The 20134-nt window shown below is 39.6% G+C and overlaps 1 protein-coding gene across 2 annotated transcripts in view; it reads left to right on the top strand.

The window, feature by feature from the left end:
* The first annotated feature begins 9694 nt into the window (after positions 1 to 9694).
* Positions 9695 to 20134, top strand: part of RAD50 (RAD50 homolog (S. cerevisiae)) — a 78740-nt gene continuing 68300 nt past the window's right edge. The window contains exons 1-2 of one of the 2 annotated variants that reach the window (XM_006888082.1): positions 9695 to 9823; positions 14001 to 14084. In XM_006888082.1, coding sequence (XP_006888144.1) covers positions 9695 to 9823; positions 14001 to 14084 — 213 coding nt within the window. Of the gene's footprint in view, positions 9824 to 14000; positions 14085 to 20134 lie in introns of those variants that run through there. The other variant, XM_006888083.1, reaches the window with a different exon arrangement.

The following is a 20134-nucleotide window of genomic DNA, read 5'->3' as shown; positions in this document are numbered from 1 at the left end:
TTTCTTCATGTGCTTGTTGGCCATCTGAATGTCTTCTTTGGTGAAGTGTCTGTTCATATCCTGTGCCCATTTTTCAATTGGATTATTTACCTTTATCTTATTGTGGTACTCAAATTCTAGATATAAGTCCCTTATCTGACATGTCATTACCAAATACTTTTTCCCAGTCTGTGGCTTCCCTTTTTACCCTGTCAACGTTTTTTTAAACTTGTGATTATTTATGTTGTTTCTAGTACTCCACAATTACACAGGATATTACCAGAAGCCCATTTACTTAGCTTAAAACTATGTATTTTATGCTAAGGACTTTGTGTGAACATTTTTATTGCTTTTGTTACAGTAAACAAACTTACATTCTGAAAATCTTCAAGGACAGAAAAAAGATATTTCTAGTATTTGCACAGTTGTTTCACAAGCTATAAAAATAAATTTGCTTAATCCTGGAAGTAGCTATTTGAGGGTCAATGTCTTTCTCTGGAAGGCTTTAACAGTTTACCAAAAAGTGAACTGATCTCAGAAGAAGTGATTGGAGAAACTGTGGGAATAAAAGACATTGATAAACATTTTGGTAAACCTAACTAAGGACTTTTGAATAAAAACCAAGTAACTTATTTAGGGGATTTCTAGACTTTTCCAAAGTGCTAACGACCAACGATGTCAATTTAAAGACTAAGGCGCCCCTGATCCAATCCATGGTCTTTTCAGTTACTTGCTATGTATTTGAAAGTTAGACAATGAATAAGGATGGCAGAAGAAGAATTGATGTCTCTGAGTTGTGATGTTGGAGAAGAGTTCTGATATCCATCTTCTGAACTACCAAAAACACAGATACGTCTTGGAGAAAGCACAACCAGGGGACTTCTGAAGACAAGGATTGTTTTACATACTTTGGGCTTGTTGTTAGTAGTAGGAGGGTCCAGTCTTTAGAAAAGGACATCATGCTTGAAAAGGTGGAGGCTTAGAGAAAGAGAGGAAGTCTTCAATAAAATGGATGGACGCAGTGACTGTATCAATGGACTCAAGTATATCAGAGATGATGAGGATGGCACAGGAAGGGCAAGGTTCAGATATGTTGTTTGTTGGGTTGCTATTAGTTGTAACCAATTTTTCCCCCAAAAAAAAGAGGGTAGGGAGGGGCGTGGTAAAGGGAGGAAAGGAAAGTTCTGGGAGGAGAAAGAAGAAAATGGGTAACGAAAAAATAAGTAACCGGGCTCCTGACTGGCAGAATTTACAGCAGTTTGTCTCGCCCCCTCCGGGAGCCACTGCCTTCTCCAAGCGTCCTGGCCACCTCGTCAGGTTTCTAATCATAATCAACCTGATGACACTTAACAACAACACAAGGAGGAACAAAAATACTAGATAATGTGGAATGTAAAGGAGATGATCAGAAGTGGAGTAATTTTTTATTCTTGTATTATTTGAAAGAATGTTCTAGATAGTAACTTTTGACTTCAAAAACAGGCATAAGAAAATAAGTATTGCCAATGGAATAGAAATAAAATGTGTCACTTCCAAACCAGCAGAATGTAAGAATGTAAAATAACTCAATCAGTCCTCAAAGCAGAGGAGGAAAAATACAGAGATGAAAAGTAAAAATTTATCAGAAATAAAGTTTATTGAAAGCAGATTAAACTCACCTATTAAAAGGACATGAAGCACTTTCTTTTTTTTCTATAATTATATTTTATTAATTTTCATAAACATTTACAGAGATTTTGGGCTTCCACTCATTCATTGTTGCACTATTCTCTCTACCCTCCTCCCAGTTTGTTCTTGTCCAAATGCCACAGTGCTTGTCAAAGCCAGTTCTGATTAATCTTCTTTGTCAGTGTATCCTTTGCCATTCCCTATCACTCCTCCCTGAGAGAGACTTCACCCTGAGTCATAAGGAAAAGGGGATGGCGTATTCTCTTAGCTACTTCCTGCTGAAAAGGGACGCTGTGGGTTTCAGGGTGAAGATCTTCTCTCACTACTCTAAAGGGCCCCTTTGGCAGTAGGAAACACATAGACTATTATGGAGATTGATTTTGGAATTCAGATGCACTCTTATTGATTGTGCTTGGCTGTACATGTACATATCCTTCAAGATGTATCATGGGTGGACATGAAGCACTTTCTAAGGAAGATCAAGGACTATATAGACTCAGAACAGGTTACACCTCAACATCAAGAAAACAAAAATCCTCATAATTGAACAAATAAGCAATAGCAGATAAATGGGGGAAAAGATCGACATCAACAATTTAATTTTATCCACAAACAACACCCATGGTAGCAACAATCAAGAAATCAAATGCTGTATTGCAGTGGGCAGATTTGCCACCAGCGACCCCTCTAAAGTGCTTAAGAGTAAGGACGCCCATTTAAAGACTAACGTGCACCTGTTGTTGTTGTCGTTAAGTGCCACCCTAAGAACGAGAGACCGGAACACTTGGATAATTTTTATCCTTTCTCCAGGTTCATAGGGTTTCTGGAGGCAAGCTATTTCGGAAATGGATGCCACTCCTGCTTCCAAGCTTGTTTTCGTCGGGGCGCTCCACCAAACACTGTCCACCAGAGGTAATCATTTTTGCATTTGATGGACCAGTGTCACAGTGTTCAGCTTCATAGCAACTAACTCGAGCCATATGGTCTTTTCAAATGTTCCCTGAAAGCCAGCCCTGAGAGATTTCCTCTCACATACTTTGGGTTTGTCAGGAGGAGCCAGCCCTTGGAAATGTACAACATGCTTGGAAATGTGGAGGGTCTGTGAAACCTAGGAAGATGCTTATTGTGGTGGACTGGCCCAGGGACAGGCTGCATGGGCCTGAGCACAGTGGGGATTGTGAGGATGGTACAAGATGGGATGGCTTTTGATCTGTCGTACCCAGAGTTACTATGAAGCAGAGACAACTCAATAGCACCTAACAACCAAAGTCTAAAACACTATACACTCTAACTTTTTACAACATTATTGTTCTTTGGTGAAGTGTCTTTTCATATCCCTTGCCGATTTTTCAATTGGGTTGTTTATCTTATCTTGTTGTGGTACTCAAGTATTTTATAAATTCTAGATATAAGTCCCTTATCAGAAATGTCACTGCCAAATATTTTTCCCCAGTCTGTGACTTTCCTTTTTACCCTGTTGGAGAAGTTTTTGGATGTGTATAGGGATTTGATTCTTAGAAGGTCCCATTCATCTATTTTATCCTCTCCTGGTTGTGGGCTTTTCAGGATGCTTGGAAGATGATTTATGTTGTGGATTAGGACTTCTAGAGTTCTTCCAAGCTTTTCTCTAATGAAGTTTATAGTCTTTGGTTTTATCCACTTGTCCTTGATCCACTTTGAGTTGGTTTTTTGTGTATGGAGTAAGGTGTGAATCTTGCTTGAATTTTCTACAGATAGTTTTCCATTTTGCCAACACCATTTGTTAAAAACGCTGTTGTTTTCATCCAGATGGTGAACAAACACATGAAGAAAAGTTCGAAATCCCTAGCTCTAAGAAAGATGCAAATCAAAACAACTATGAGATATCATCTCAACCCAGTTAGAACAGCAAAATTTAACAGAACAGCAAACCACAAATGCTAGCGAGGTTGCAGAGAAGCTGGAACCCTTATTCATTGTTCATGGAAATGTAAAATAGTATAATCATTACGCAAAGCTGTATGGTGCTTTCTCAAAAAGTTGCAAACAGAAATACCATTTGACCCAGCAATTCCACTACTTGGAATGGACCCTACAGAAACCATAACTACCACCCAAGTAAATATAGGCACACCCATCTTTATCGCAGCTTTGCTCACAATAGCAAAGAACTGGAAACAACCCAAGTGCCCATCAACAAACGGATGGCTAGAGAAGCTCTGGTATAGTCACACAATGGAATACTATGCTGCATTGAAAAATAAGGAATTCGTGAAATATTATACAAAATAAGTGAACCTGGAGGACATTATGCTGAGTGAAATATCTCAGGCACAAAAGGACAAATACTGCATGGTGCCATGGGACTGACATCAGGGTTGGGGGGAGACTGGGAAAGATGGGATAACTTATGTACACTGCATTGAAACAGATGAAAGAGAGAACTGTTTAAAAGGTATATATGATTAGGTATTATTGTCATGACATGAGTTCAGAATGAAGGCTGCACTGTGGAGTACACTTGGTGGGGGAGGGGAGATTGTATAACAATGAAATAATTTTTCTTTTACTTTTCAAAAAGAAGAGCGAACTGGGCAGGGGGAGGTTGGGCAGGGAGAAAAGTGCAACAATGAATGAATGGAAATCCAAAGTCTCTGTAAAGTGTCATTAAAATAAAAATTTTTTTAAAACCCCAACATTGTTTTATTGTTAGGTTCCTTCGAGCTGACTCCTAAAAGTTTCTATTTGTTCAAAGTCATCCACTTGTGGTATCTCTGTATAAGTAGCATTAGATACCTAAGACAGAGGGTAATCATTTATTTTTATTGCAAATCCCTCCACCATTCTTCCCAGAACTCCCATATTATCTTAGGTATAGCTTCCCATCATTACCAAGCTGAATTTTATTTTTTTTTAATGAAAACTTTCTGGACAAGTGGGTGTTTTCCTTCAACTCACTATTTTTTTCTGAAGTATTGAGGATTAGTGTGGAATGTTCTTTGTTGTGAGTCGATTTTATTTGGCCTCCTATTTAAAAAACACATTTGGTCAGCAGTTTGGGGCTGGAATCCAGGTTGGAAGTCATTTGGATCAGCTGGAGATATTTGTTTTCTGGTTCTGTTGAGGATTAGGGGGGAATGTTTACTCACCATTAGGTGTGAACTGATTTTATTCAGCCTCCAATTAAAAACTGTTTTTAATTGATTTTGGCCAAACTTTCTTCTAAGTGGTATTGCACTGGTCTGTCTATTTACTGTAGAGAGGTTCGTGGTTGCTGTGATGCTAAACACTGTGAGACTGATGTGTCAAATGCAATAATGTTTACCTATGGTGGACAATGTTTGGTGGAGCTTCCCAATTAAAACAAGTTTAGAAGCAGGAGTGGCATCCACTTTGGAAATAGTTTGCCTCTGGAAACCCTATGAACCTGGAGAAACAAAGTAAATTATACAAGTGTTCAGGTCTTTCGTTCATAGGGTCACTATGAGTTGTCTATGACTTAACACTTAACAACAACAACATTTAAAAGTATATTACAGATAGCATAACATTATCATTAATATTTCCAAATGCACCTCTAAAATATGACTAACTTTTTTACAAAACAGAATACCACAACTCATATAATAAAATTAATTCTTTCTTATCCTCTAATTTTCAGTCTATATTAAAGTTTCCCTCAAGTGTCTGCAAAATTTCCTTCACAGAATCCAATCCAGGAACACATGTTACATCTGTTAATAATGCACCTTATTAAAAAAACTAAGCCAATTGCTATGGGTTCAAGTCTGGCTCCTGGCAAATGCATGTGTGTGGGAGAACAGTGTTTCACAGGGTCTTCAGGACCAGACATTTTTTTCTGAAGCATTTCTGGGTTGAGTTGAACCACCAGCTTCTCAGTTAGCAGCCCTGCATTAATCACATAAACCATCTATTGGCACCATGTCACTGTTTGTGTACTATCGAGTCAGAATCGACCCATAGCTGACCCTCCAGTGGATTTTCAAAGACAGTAAGTCACACAGGAGTAGATTGTCCATCCTTTTCCCATGGAGCAGCTAGTGGATGAGAATCACATGCCCTTGGGATTGCAGTGTAGTTTCTTACAACTCTTAAACTAGATAGATAGATAGATAGATAGATAGATAGATAGATAGATAGATAGATAGATAGATATATACACACACTATATATATAGATATATCTATACTAAATATATTATATATACTATATATATACACTATATACTCTCTCTATGTATATACATATATACACACACATATATATACATATATATAATATATATATGTATGTATATATAAGGCTTTAAAAATCACAATGCACCAAAACAAGATAAAGTTAAACAATGCGATTACAAAATGGGCACAGGATATGAACAGACACTTCACCAAAGAAGACATTCAGATGGCCAACCAGCACAGGAATGCAAATCAAAACGACTATGAGATACTATCTTACCCCAGTAACAATAGCAAAGTTCAACAGAGCAGCAAACCACAAATGCTGGCAAGGTTGTGGAGAAACTGGAACCCTTATTCACTGTTGGTGGGAGTGTAAAATGGTGCAACCACTACGGAAGGCACTATGGCGCTTTCTCAAAAAGTTGCAAATAGAGATACCATTTGACCCAGCAGTTCCACTACTGGGGATATACCCTAAAAAACCCATGGCTGCCACCCAAGAAGATATATGCACACTCATGTTTATTGTAGCAAAGAACTGGAAACAACCTAAGTGCCCATCAACAAATGAATGGATAGAGAAGCTGTGGTATATTCACGCAATGAAATACTATGCTGCATTGAAAAACAAGGAACTCGTGAAATATTATACAAAATGGGTGCCCCTGGAGGACATTACACTGAGTGAACAATATCATTCACAAAAGGAAAAATACTGCATAGTGCCACTGTTGTAAAATGAGACTGATGTCGGGGTTGGGGGGAGACTGAGAAAGGTGGACTAAGTAATGTATACTGCATTGAAACAGATGTATTATTGTTATGACCAGAGTCCAGAATGAAGGCTGCATAGTGGAGTGGACTTGCATGGGGGTGGGGAGATTGTATAACAATAAAATACTTTTCAAAGAGAAGAGCGAACTGGGGGGAGTTTGGGCAGGGAGAAAAGTGCAACAATGAATGAATGGAAATCCAAAGTCTTTGTAAGTTTTCATTAAAATTAATTTTTTAAAGGAGTGCTAAAGAACAAGGATGTCAGTTTAAAGACTCAGGTGTCCCTGACCCAAATATTTTCATCTTCTGCCAAAAGATCGAGCAAATCCATTTTTGAGGGAAGACAATCAGAAGGCTCTTTAGAGACAAGAATAAGGTAACTCTTACATAATTGTGGAAAGTTATTCATAGCAATGAAAATGACTTTGTTCTTGGAAAAGAAGAGGGTCAGTGAAAGAGAAGACATTTAACTGATACAGTGCACTGACTGATACAGTGACTGCAATAGGCTTGAGAAGGGCAGCAGCCATCATGAAGACAGTGCAAAGAATTAACATGTAATCTGTAAGATCATTGAGTCAGCGTCGACTCAAATGCATCAAACATTTCATATCCTTCGGTAATACAAAACAGAATTTCTTTTGTATCCTTCATAACCGCAGAATAGTTTTATAGTCTCAACACAGTATTCGCTGTTTCTTGTCTACCACAACAGTTGTTAAAATTTTGACCTTAAAATCCTTTTACACTCTTTTTATTAAATATGTAGTGTAGTCTTTTTTATTAAGACTCTTGATTTTTATTTATGTGTGTGTGTGTACTGTCAAATCAGATCTGACTGTTACAGGAGGAGATTGTCCCTCCTTCTTCAGCAGAGCATCTGGTGGATTCAACCCACACATCTCTGGGGTTGCAGTGCAGCTTCTTGCCACTAGGCCACCAGAGCTTGCCAAAATCCTTTTACACTCTTAAAAACTTCTGAAGACCTCAAAGAGCTTTTAAGTGAATTGTGACTAATAATATTTGCTCAACTTTAAAGCAAAATAAACTGTTAAAGCACACAAATACCGAAGCACCCATTCAATGATATGATGCCCTTTTAGCAAAAAGGAGGAAGACCTTCAATTTGATGGCTTGACATAGTAATGCCAACAGTGGGTTCAAGGATAGCAAGGGCTGTAAATATCCAGTAGCATTTCCTTAGGGTATCTATAAGCTAAAACCTACCTGATGGCACCTAACAGCACTGTTGTTGTTGCTGTTTTTATGTGCCATTGAGTCACCAGCAACTCACAGTGACCCTGTGCACAATAGCTCTGAATCCTGACCTATCCTGAGCCAACCTCACTGACTCTGACACTACTACCCCCATTACCCCAGTCACTATCTCTATCCATCTCATCCAGAGTCTTTCTCTCCTGTGTTGTCCCTCCAGTCTTCCAAGTATGATGTCCTTCTCTGAGGACAGGTTCCTCCCGGCTACATGCTGAAAGTATGTGAGTCAGAGCTTCAAAATCTTTGCCTCCTAGGAGCAACCTAGTTTTGACCTCTCCAGGACAGACTTAATTGTTTTCTTGGCAGTCCATGGAAGGTTCAATACTCTTCTCCAGAACCACAACTTAAAGGCATTGATTCTTCTTCTGCCATCTTTAGCCACTGTCCACCTCTCTGATGCATACCAAGTAACTGTGAAGACCATGGTCTGAATTAGGCTCACATTAGGTCTTTGGACTGACATCATTGCTCTTTAACATTCTGGAGAAGTCCCTGACACCAGATTTTCCTAATGCAATTTTGCCTTTTCATTTCCTGACTACTAGAGACAAATGTGTTGATTGTGGAGCCCAGGAAGCTCAATCTCTTTCCCATTTATTATGGTGCTGCCAACTGTTCCAGTGGTGAGACTCTCTGCATTATGGATGTTGAGCTTCAATACATATTGAAGATTACGTACAGTCCTTGCTTGACCTTCTGCAGCAAAGCTTTGCGTTTCAGTTTGGACAAAGAAGGTTGTGTCATTTGCATAACGCAGGTTGTTGATGAATCTTCCTCCAATCCTAATGCCACATTCTTCCAAGGCCAGCCTCCCGAATGATGTGATGTACATAAAGACTGAGAAGGTATGGAGACAAGACAACTGATACTCTCCTTTACTGATTTTGAAGCATCCAGTGTTCCTAACTCTGTCCAGAAGAGTGCTTTCTAATCCAAGCATAGGTTTCACATGAGCACAATCAAGTGTTCTGGGGGTCTCATTCTTCTTAACGTTCACCTCACAGTCAAATGCCTTTGTATTGTCAAGAATACTAAATTAGCCACGCCACCACTATGATGGTGTCATCAGAAGGCATACGGTCAGTGAAAAACAGTAAAACAATGTGCAGCTGCAAAAAAAAAAAAATTAAAAAAAGCAAATAGCGTTTTAATTGTTAGGAAGTGATTCATAGGATTCTCTTGACTGTAATCTTCATATAAGAAAACTGTTTTGATATTATCGGAACTCCTAAAAGAGAAGCGGATCTCCTAGGTCCAGTATTCCTAGATTTACACTTTGCTAACCAGTGTCTGTCAAAAGTCTCTGTTGTTCTTTCTTAGAACTAGTGTCTGTCAGTGTACCAGGGAGGGCATCAAGAAGCAAAGACTCCGCAACCATCACTAGATGACTCCGGCAATACCATCCCCATCGGCGGAAGCCGGGATTGCTGAGAGCTGCGCGCGCATCTACCCCCGACTTCCCGGCGTCCCTCGCGACCGCGGCGGAGACGGCCCCGCGCTGCCGTGACCCGTGTGACGCCCTCGGCGTAAACTGGGCGCGTTGGTGCTGTCCCGGGGTCGCTCGGTCTGTGCCTGTTTTGCCCGCGGACAGCCCCGGGCCAGTCCCCGCCTTCGCTGTCTCGCTCAGCCAGGAAGGAAAACAAGAAGCGGTCCAGTCAGGTCCCCGCCCCAGCTTGGCCGCAGGGCGCTCTGCCCCTCTCGGTCCTTGCTTTCTGCCGGACCCTCCGGACCCCCAGTCCGCGGCGTGGCTCCGAGGGCCCTTTCCCTCCCTTACTCTCAGCGCAGGAAATCTTAGGTGTTAGGAAACGTTTGTAAACATGGCCCGGATTGAAAAGATGAGCATTATGGGAGTGCGGAGTTTTGGAATAGAGGACAAAGATAAGCAAATTATCACTTTCTTCAGTCCCCTCACAATTTTGGTTGGACCAAATGGGGCTGGGAAGACGGTAAGTCTGGAGTGGCCGCCTTCAGGGTGCGGAGAGTTGCAGTCGTGGAATAAAATGTAATTTTTTTTTTTTTTTTGAGAACTCTGACTAGGAGAGTGGAGGGCGCTGGCGTGGTTCCCCACGTGCTCTCCAGGCCGCCGTTCCCTTCCAGAGTCGGTCAGCCCCCGCCAGGAGTGGGGTGTGGCTTGTGTGCCACCCTGAGATTGAGGTTGACCTCACTAACTCGTTCAAGAAGCCCCTTATTATTACTTGACACTGTCGTCTTGCTCCCAAAGCGTGGCATTCACTTCCTGGTAGTCGTCCTATGTAGAATATATGGCCCTCTAAGAGGAACGTGTCAGTGTATCTAGTTTCTAAGGATATTAAATGAGAAGTTAATTTTAAACTGGCACTCATGTATTTATGTATACGTGCACTCCTCCCCCAGGCATTGAAACGAAATTTTTACCCATTTAATAATAGTTTTCAAATGAAAATTGAAAAGTGAGCTTGCTATTAGAATGCACTTACTGAATCAAGGCAGAAAATGGAGTACGGCTTGTTTATTTTTTTGGGGGGAGGGGGCATGATTGGAGGATTGAGTTCACTGAAATGTCTTGCAGGAGAAAAGTACATCCACATGGCCTGGGAGAGTGGTTTAAGGAAACTGAGGAGGTACATAAGTCCTAGGAGGAGAATCTAAATATATAAATATAAAGAGTTTGTCAAAAGTAACCTAACAATGCTGTTTAGGTACTCATCACTTAAATCTATGGTGGTGGTGGTGGTGGTTGTGTACCATCAATTGGAACTGACCCATAGCTGACCCTCTGGTGGGTTTTCAGAGGTAATCTCATCAGAGGAGATCGCTGTCCTCCCAAGAAGTGACTGTTGGACTCAAACTCCATGTCTTGGAGATTGCAGCACAGCTTCTTGCCTCTAGGCCATTTATGAAATAGGTTATATGTTTGAAAGAGAGAGGCCACAGGATACACACTTCCAAAGGATTGTGTGAAAAGGGGCTCTGCAACTACTGGTTCTGCATGATCACCTCCTAGAGGTGTTGAATAGCCTCCTCTTCTTCCCCCAGTTATTGGTGTGTATCCAGCTGCTTCCAGATATGAGACACCCCCCCCCCCATTTCGCCTCTGGCTCCTCTAATTGCCATTGAGTTGGAACTGATCCACAACTGAACCTCCAGCAGGTTTTTGGAGCTGTAGATAATGAGGGAGAACACTGTCCATCTTGCTCCTGCTGAGCTGTTTGTGGATTTGAAGTGTCCGAAAGGGGATGCCTTTGAGTTAGCAGCGTGAGATACACCACCAGAATTCCCTTCCTCTTCCCCTCCATCATTTGACTTTAAACTCTCCGAGAGACACCTGCTTGCAGCATTGGATCACCTTGGAGAGATACATAGCTTTGGCCGTGGCTAAGTGGGCAGCTGCCTTATGAGGCATCTTTTTTACTCCCTTTAGTCTGTGCTGTCCCAGATTTGTGCTAGAATCCTTCCACCTAACAACCTAGAACTAGAGGCAGAAGGAGGACTCAGAGAGCTAGTGATGGAAAGAATCTACATACAGTATTTAGGAAGCACATGCCCAACACCCTGTTCTCCAGGATTTCTAAATTCTGTTATTACCTTATGGGACTATAGACATTTATGGGTTGGATGTTTCCCACATGCATGTTATGTAGCACACAGCTGCATTTCTCAAATGCCTGGGTACCTATCGTTGTAATACTGTGTGGTGGAAGTGAGGCTGGTCAGTATAGTGTTTATGAATGCTGGCTGTCTAAATGGAAATTCTTGCCTTGTCATTTACTAGCTATTTGGGCACAGACCAGCTGTTCTACATATGTTTTCTTTTTTATAATATGGGATAAAAATGGTTTCTGTGGCCTAAAGTTAATTTGAGGGTTAAATAATGAATGTGTATAAAAATGCTTAGGATAATACTCAGCTCTTTATTAAGGTAAGCAATCTGTGTTAGCCATTGTTACTAAATTCATTTTAAATGGAAATAGAGAATAATTTTCAAAATAATTTGTCATTTATTTTTGCTGTGGTGTATCATCGAGTCAGATCTGACCCTTAGCTGACCCTCCAGTGGGTTTTCAGAGGCAATAAGTTCCACAGGAGGAGTTTGCCACAGAGCAGCTGGTGGATTCAAACTGTGTGCCGTCAGGTTGACAGCAGCAAAGCTCCTTACCACTAGCTCATAGTGATCCTAAGTACAAAGCAAAACCTTGACAGTTCCCATACCATCTTCACAGTCTCTGTAAATGCTTAAGCCTATTGTTGTAGTCACTCTAATGGCCCATCTTGTTGAAGATTTTCCTTTCTTGTTGATGTCCTTTTCCAAGCATAATATCCTTTTTCCAGGAACTAACCCCTCCTGATAAGATGCCCAAAGTATGAGAGATGAAATCTCATTACCTTGGCTTCTAAGGAACACTCTTGCTGCACTTCCTCTAAGACAGATTTATTTGTTCTTTTAGCAATGTGTGGTATATTCAGTATTCTTTGTCACCACAATTGAAAAGCATCAGTTCCTTTTTCATCTTTCTTACTCATTGTCCAACTTCCATGCATCTGAGGCCATTGAAAAAACTGGTTTAAGTCATATGCATCTTAGTCTTTAAAGTGGCATCCTGCTTTTTAACACTGTAAAGAGCATGTTAACTTTTTAAACACTTTGACATAACTTTTTACAAGTTTTAGCATATCTTTTTGTTTTAGTATCTTAAAACACTAGATCAATAAAAATTTCTGTTAGAAATTAAAATAAAAATTAAAGGAATCATACAATTTCATGAAATTGTGTGATGCAGCACCTTTCAAGGTTATAATGACTATAATAACCAGGATTGCAGTGGAGGCAAAGCAGGTAGTGAATTTTTATTTAACCAAGCTGTACTGAAGTAACTTGGAGATGCTAAACAACTGTGCCATAGGTGTGTCAAACACCATATTGGCTCCCCATCGTGGGCATTGCTTGGTGGAGCTCCCAGATTGATTTCAGGTTTGGAAGCAGGAGTGGCATCTACTTCCTAAACCACATGCCTCTGGAAACTATGAACTTGGAGAAATGACCATAGTTATTGAAAGGCTTCAGGCCTTTTGTTCATAGGGTTTCTATGAGTTGTGCTGGACTCAACAGCAATCAACAACAACAAAGCAAAATTAAGGTAGACAAATTTATATCAAAGGGCATTGCAGAGGAAAGAAGGAAAATTTACAAGAAATTCTTAAAATTACAAACTTTCTTCACATCAGTCCCTGGCCTAACATTAATTTTTTAACTCTTGATAAAATTTGACTAAGGCAGTATTTTGAAAGTACACTGTAAACGTTTTGATGCGGGGATTGAGGGATTGATTATAAAGCAAATCAATTCTAGTGGAAGTCCTTGGAATGTATAAGCCTACAGGGCAAAGTTTGTCTGTTGGTCACTGTAAATCTTGGCATCTGAAAAGTGTAGTTTTAAATTATTTCTAAGTTGAAGCCTTGACATGCAGACATTGCCCAACTGGCTAGAAGAAAGGGAAAAGGTCTCATTAAGTTAATTGCTTAGGTGGTTCATACAGATTTATTTTAGCAACTTAAACCCTGAATCTTTGTATTCTTTTTTTTTTTTTTTGAATCTTTGTATTCTTTGTGTTACTTTCAAGACATTTATAGTGGATTCTGCCTATCTAGTTAAAAAATTTTCAGGAAGAAACAATGAATGAAAATCCAACTTTTCTGGAAACTTTCATTAAAATCACTAATTTTTAGGAAAATTAGGAATTAAGGTTTGATACATATCTGTCTTGAATATAATGTTATTTGTAGTTTCTTACTTAACTTGTTACCAGCTAAGACCTTTTCTGAAGCCAGTTCTTAAGATACACGCAATCTTGATTCTTGTCATAATTTGTTAATCTGACAGTAACACTATGTCCAGGACAAAAAAAAACACACAAAAAACCAAGCTGAACAATTTTGTTTAGAAAAGTAGAAATGAAAATTTTAGTTTACTTTAAAATGGAAATGATCTTGGACTTAAACCACACCATCAGTATTTTTCTAAGACTCATTCCCACAGTAATTTCTATGGTAACTAGTATTTTTATAAAGAATATTTTGTGACAAACCTCTTTTAATCTCTCTTATAATGTATAGCTAAGTAGCATAATTTTTTTTTTTTTCTTTTAGACCATCATTGAATGTCTGAAATATATTTGTACTGGTGATTTCCCTCCTGGAACCAAAGGAAATACATTTGTTCATGATCCAAAGGTAATGGAATTAGTAGAATACTGGTTTTTTTAAATGAAATTTTTTTAAAGTATAGAAGTTATGTTGTTATGTGCCATTGAGTCACCTGCAACTCATAGCGACCCTGTGTACAACAGCCCTAAACCCTGCTCTGTCTCTTGGCAGTCTTACTGTCTCTGACACATCTATCCTCATTACTGCAGTCTCTGAATCAATCCATCTCATTGATGGTCTTCCTCTCCTGCGTTGTCCCACCACCCTCCCAAGCATGATATCTCTCTCCAAGGACTGAAGGACTGATCCCGCCTTGCAACATGTCCAAAGTATGTGAGACGAAGCTTTAGACTCCTTGCCTCCAAGGAGCAATCTGGTTTCACCCTCTCCAGGATGAACTTGTTTGTTCTCCTAGCAGTCCTTAGTATATTCAGTACTCTTGTCCAGCACCACAGCTCAAAGGAATCAACTCTCCTTCTATCATCCCTAGTCATTCTCCAGCTTTCTGATATATACCATGGCCTGTATCAGGCACACCTTAGTCTCCAGACTTACAATGTTGCTCTTCAGTATTTTGGAGAAGTCTCTGACAGCAGACTTTCCCAATGTAATTAGTCATTTAATTTCCTTTCTGCTATTACTAAGAGTGTTGATTGTAGAGCCAAGCAAACTGAAGCTTTTAATCTCAATCTTTTCAGAATCTATCATGATGTGCTGCCAATCAACCCAGTAGTGAGAATCTTTGTTTTCTTGACACTGAGCTTCAATCCATATTGAAGGTCCTTGATGTTCTGTAGCAAGCGCTTCAGATCCTTCTCAGTTTCAGCAAGCAGTGTTGTGTCATCTGCATAATGCTTTACCTCCAGTACTGATGCCACACTTATCATAGAGCCCAGCCTCCTGGATAATCTGTTCCACATATAGATTGAAAAGATAAGGAGATAGGACACATCCTTGATGCACACCCTTCCCAATTTTGAACCATGCAGTGTTTCCTTGCTCTGTTCTGACAACTGCCTCCTGGTCCAAGTGTAGGTTTCGCTTAAGCACAATCAAGTGTTCTGAGATTCCCATTCTTCTCAGAGTCAGCCACAGTTTGTTGTGATCCACACAGTCAAATGCCTTTGCATAGTCAATGAACCACAGATAGACATTTCTCTGGTACTCTCTGCTCTCAGCCAAGATCCATCTGACATTACCTATAATATCCCTAGTGCCACAGCCTCTTCTGAGTCCAGCCTGCACTTAAAGCAATTCTCTGTTGATGTGCTGTTTCATTTTTGGATAATCTTCAGCAGAATCTTGTTTGCATGTGTTATCAGTTATAACCTGTTATAAAAAAACCTGGTATTGGACAAAATACAGAGAAGTAGAAAAAGTCACCCTGTGCTAGCCATCCATTGACATTTTTGTGTATTTTTCTCCTTCTTCACGGTTTCTAGATATTTTATTTAGCTGGAGTGATACGGTATTTGTTCTTTTGTTACTGATTATTTTATTGAGCATTGTGTTTCAAAAGTCTATGTGGCGGCATATAACCTTTTTTAATAGTTATATAATTTTCTAACATTTAGACCGCTTTCTGGTTTTTATTAGAATGCACCCAATGTTGGAGATCTTTGTATATGAATCTTTGTTTTTTAAGATTCTTTGTATTTCCTATTAGTCTATAAAGAACATAAATTGATTACACATATTTTGGCTTTTCTGTTTTATTCATACATATGCAACACAAATCAGTTTGGTGGCCTAGTGGGTAAGGAGTTAGACTGCCAACCCAAAGACAGGCAGTTTGAATCCACTAGCTGCTCTAATGAGGGAAGATGGGCAATCTCCCATGCAATTTATGTCTACTTAAAACCCACCAGAGAGTCAGCTATTAGTTGGTTCTGACTTGATGGCATATAACAACAACATATTTAGTAAGTCATGTAAATTGCTTATTATTCTTCTCAGTCATTATGTTAAATGGTTTTTTTGTGTGTGTATAGTCTTCTGTGCTACCAAACATTAATATGTCCCTGTGTATATAAATCATGCATGTTGTATACCATAGAGTTGGAACTGACTCATACCTGACCTCTGGTGGATTTTCAAAGGCAGTTAATCGCACAGGAGGAGATTGCCCATCCTTATCCCTCAGAACAGCTGGTGGCCTTAAGATGTCTTTGGGATTGCAGTGCAGCTTCTTGCTACTAGGCCACCAGAGCTCCCATGTGCAGTCTTCTGTGCTGTCAAACTACTATGTTTACATAAACATGTCTCTGTATATATAAATACATGCATGCATAATAATGGGTGACTGGAATACCAAAGTTGGGAACCAGGAAGAAGGATCAGTAGTTGGAAAATATGATGGACTTGGTGACAGAAATGAGTCTGGGGATAGAATGATATCATTCTTTACAATCAATGATTTATTCATAACAACTTTTAAAAATTCTTTTTAATTTTTTTATTGATATTTTAATGAATGTTTACAGAAAAGTTGATTTCCACTCATTCATTTTGCACATTTTCCTCCCTACCTCATCCCCACAATTCATTTTTTTCTTTAAAAAAATTCTTTCATTGTTGCACAATTTTCTTGCTCCCTCCCACCTCCACAGTTCATTTTGCTAAGCGTCTCTTATTCTGGACTGTTGTCATGCAGATAATAGATAATACCTAATATATTTCTTTTAGACAGTTCTTTCCCTCATCGATTTAAATGTAGTAGTACCCTCTTTCCTTAGTTTCATCCTAGCCCCCATTTCAGTCTTGTTTTACCACAGTGGCATTATGCAGTATTTGTCCTTTTGTGACTGAGATATTTGACTCAGCATAATGTCCACTAGGGTCACCCATTTTGTACAATATTTTATGAGTTTCTTGTTTTTCAGTGGCAAATAACTTTTATAAGAAGCATAAACATAGGCTATACACATGGATATCACCTGATGGATGAACAGGAATCAGATCAATTATATTTGTGGAAGGAATCATTGGAGAAGTTCAATATCAGTGAAAATTAGGCCAGGTGCTGATTGTGGAATAGACTTATCAACTGTTCAACAGACTATCAACTGTTCATATGCAAGTTCAGATTAAAGCTAAACAAGGTTAAATCATATCCACAGGAATAAAAATTTGATCCTGACTCTATCCCTCCTAAATTTAAAAACCATTTCAGGCATAGGTTTGGGCCTTTGATTTGAATACATGAATAATGAATGAAGACCAGATGAACTGTGGGAAGATAATCAAGAATATCGTTCAGAAAGAATGCAGAAAGTCTTTACAAAGAAGGAAGACGAAAAGACTAAAATGGATGTCAAAAGAAACTCTGAATATTGCACTAAATGCCTAGAAGCCAAAGCAAAGAGAAGAAATCAAGAAGTTAAGAAGCTGAATAGAAGATTTCAAAGGACAGCTTGGGAAGACAAGGCAAAGTATTATAATGAAATGTGCAAGGAGCTGGAGTCAGAATATCAAAAGGGCCAAACTCACTCAGCATTTCTTAAGCTGAAGGAAATAAAGAGCAAATTAAGCCACAAATTACAATGTTTAACACGTTGCCGCACACTTTTTAAATTGACGACGGTGCTTAGATACACATTTGCTGTCATTTGTGGCAACATATTAAGGTTGTGATGGGCAGAATATTAAATGACCCAGGAAGCATTTAAAGAAAGTGGAAGGATTATACAAACTCATGCATCAAAAAGAATTGGCTGGCACAGAAGAATTTCAAGAAACAACATATGATCACAAGGCAACGGTGATGAAGGAAGAAGTTCAGGCTGCTCTGAAGTACTTGGCAAAAAATAAAGCCCCAGGAATTGATGGATAACAATTGACATTTCAGCAAACATGTGCTGCCCTGGATGTGATCACCAAGTTTTGTCAAGAAATCTGGAGGACAACTACTTGGCCAACTAACTGGAAGAAATCCATATTTATTCCCATTCCAAAAAATGGTGAACCAACAGAGTGTGGAAATTATAGAACAATATCACTAATATCCCACACTAGCAAAATGCTGCTGAAGATTATCCAGAAACAACTGGAACAGTACATTGACAGAGAATGACCAGAAATACAAGCCGAGTTTATAAGAGGCCATGGCACTAGAGATATTATAAGTAATGTCAGATAGATCTTGGCTGAGAGCAGAGTACCAGAGAAATGTCTACTGTGTTTCATTGACAATGCAAAGGCATTTGACTGTGTGGATCACAACAAACTGTGGCTGACTCTGAGAAGAATGGGAATCCCAGAACATTTGATTATGCTTATGTGCAACCTATACTTGGACCAGGAAGCAGTCCTCAGAACAGAGCAGGGAAACACTGCAAAGTTCAAAATCAGTGAAGAAGTGTGTCAGGGATGCATCCTGTCTCCATATTTTTTTCAATCTGTATACAGAACAGGTTACTGGGAAACAGGGCTTTATGAGGAGGAATGTGGCGTCAAGATTGGAGGAAGACTCATAAACAACCTATGATATGCAGATGATACAACCTTACTTGCTGAAACTGAAGAAGACCTGAAGCGCTTGCTGCAGAAGGTCAAGGACTTTCAATATAGATTAAGAAAACAAAGATTCTCATCAGTTGGCCAGTTGGCAGCACCATGATAGATGGAAAAGAAATTGAGGTTGTTAACAATTACAGCTTGCTTGGCTCCACAATCAACACTCTTAACACCAGCAGTCAGGAAATCAAAAGATGAATTGCATTGGGAAAATCTACTTTCATGGACCTCTCTAGATGGCTGAAAAGCAATGATGTCAGTCTAGAGACTACAGTGAGCCGAATCCAGGCCATGGACTTCTCAATTACTTGTTATGCTTCAGAGAGCTGGACAATGACTAAAAATGACAAAAGAAGAATTGTTGTCTTGGAGTTGTGGTGCTAGAGAAGAGTCTTGAACATATCATGGACTGCCAAGAAAACAAATAGGCCTGTCTTGGAGAGGATAAAACCAAGTTTCTTCTTGGAGGCTAGGATTTTGAAGATCCAGCTCACATACTTCGGGCACGTAGCCAGAAGAGACCTGTTCTTCAAAGAGGACTTCATGCTCAGAAGAGTGAAGGGGACAGTGGAGGAGAGGAAGACCCCGGATGAGATGGATTGATAATAGTAACTGGGGCGTTGGGGGTTGTTGTGTCAGAATTAGTGAGACTGGCTCAGGGTAGGGAAGGGTTCAGACTTGTACATAGGTCTGCTGTTGGTAGCAGGTGACTCAAAGGCACATAACAAGATTATTAGTATGATGTTTGTTTTTTATTTAAGCCTCTTGTTTAGAATCAATAGGACCAGGTGGAGGACCTTTGTATTTAAAATCAGCTGGGCCCGAGGGCCTGCGACCCTCAATCTAGTGTTGTTATATTTTAAGGGAACATTCTTCTAAATGGAATAGTCTGTCAATTTGTGGTACAGAGGTAACCTGGGGTTGCTGGAATGTTGAATCCTGTACCATTTGTTTGTCAAGTGCCATAATGGTTGCCTGTGGTGGACAGTGCTAGGTGGAGCTCCCAGATTCAGACAGATTTGGAAGCAGAAGTGGCATCCACGTACTAAACAACATGCCTCTGGAAACTATGAATATAGGGAAACAACAGAAGTTATAGAACAGGGTTCAGGTCTTTTGTTCATAGGTTGACTGAGTCGTGCTTGACTGGATGGCAGTCAACAACATACGTTATTTTATTATAGCAATGGAATTTTATTATACCACTGTAGAAATTTTATTTAGTGATCTATTGTAGGTCCATTAGTATATATATATATTTCTCTTTTATTGTTTTAAACTATATAAAGTAAGGATAGCCTGGAATTGTTTTAGGTTGTTGTTGTTAGGTGCTGTCGATTCGTTTGCTACTCATAGCGACCCTATGTACAGCAGCCCTAAACCCTGCTCTATCCTGTGCCAATCGCATTGCCTCTGACACACCCATCCCGATTTCTCCAGTCACTGAATCAATCCGCCTCATAGAGGGTCTTCCCCTCCTGCGCTGTCCCTTCACCCAACCAAGCACGATGTCCCTCTCTAAGGACCTGTCTCTCCTTACAACATGTCCAAAGTATGTCAGA

This window comes from Elephantulus edwardii, unplaced genomic scaffold (genome assembly GCF_000299155.1).
Source record: "Elephantulus edwardii isolate Elephantulus edwardi_28Jun2011 unplaced genomic scaffold, EleEdw1.0 scaffold00064, whole genome shotgun sequence".
In the NCBI taxonomy this organism is placed as follows: Eukaryota; Metazoa; Chordata; class Mammalia; order Macroscelidea; family Macroscelididae; genus Elephantulus; species Elephantulus edwardii.
The sequence above is the reverse complement of the archived record's forward strand: the minus strand, read 5'-3'. Positions and strand labels throughout refer to the sequence as shown.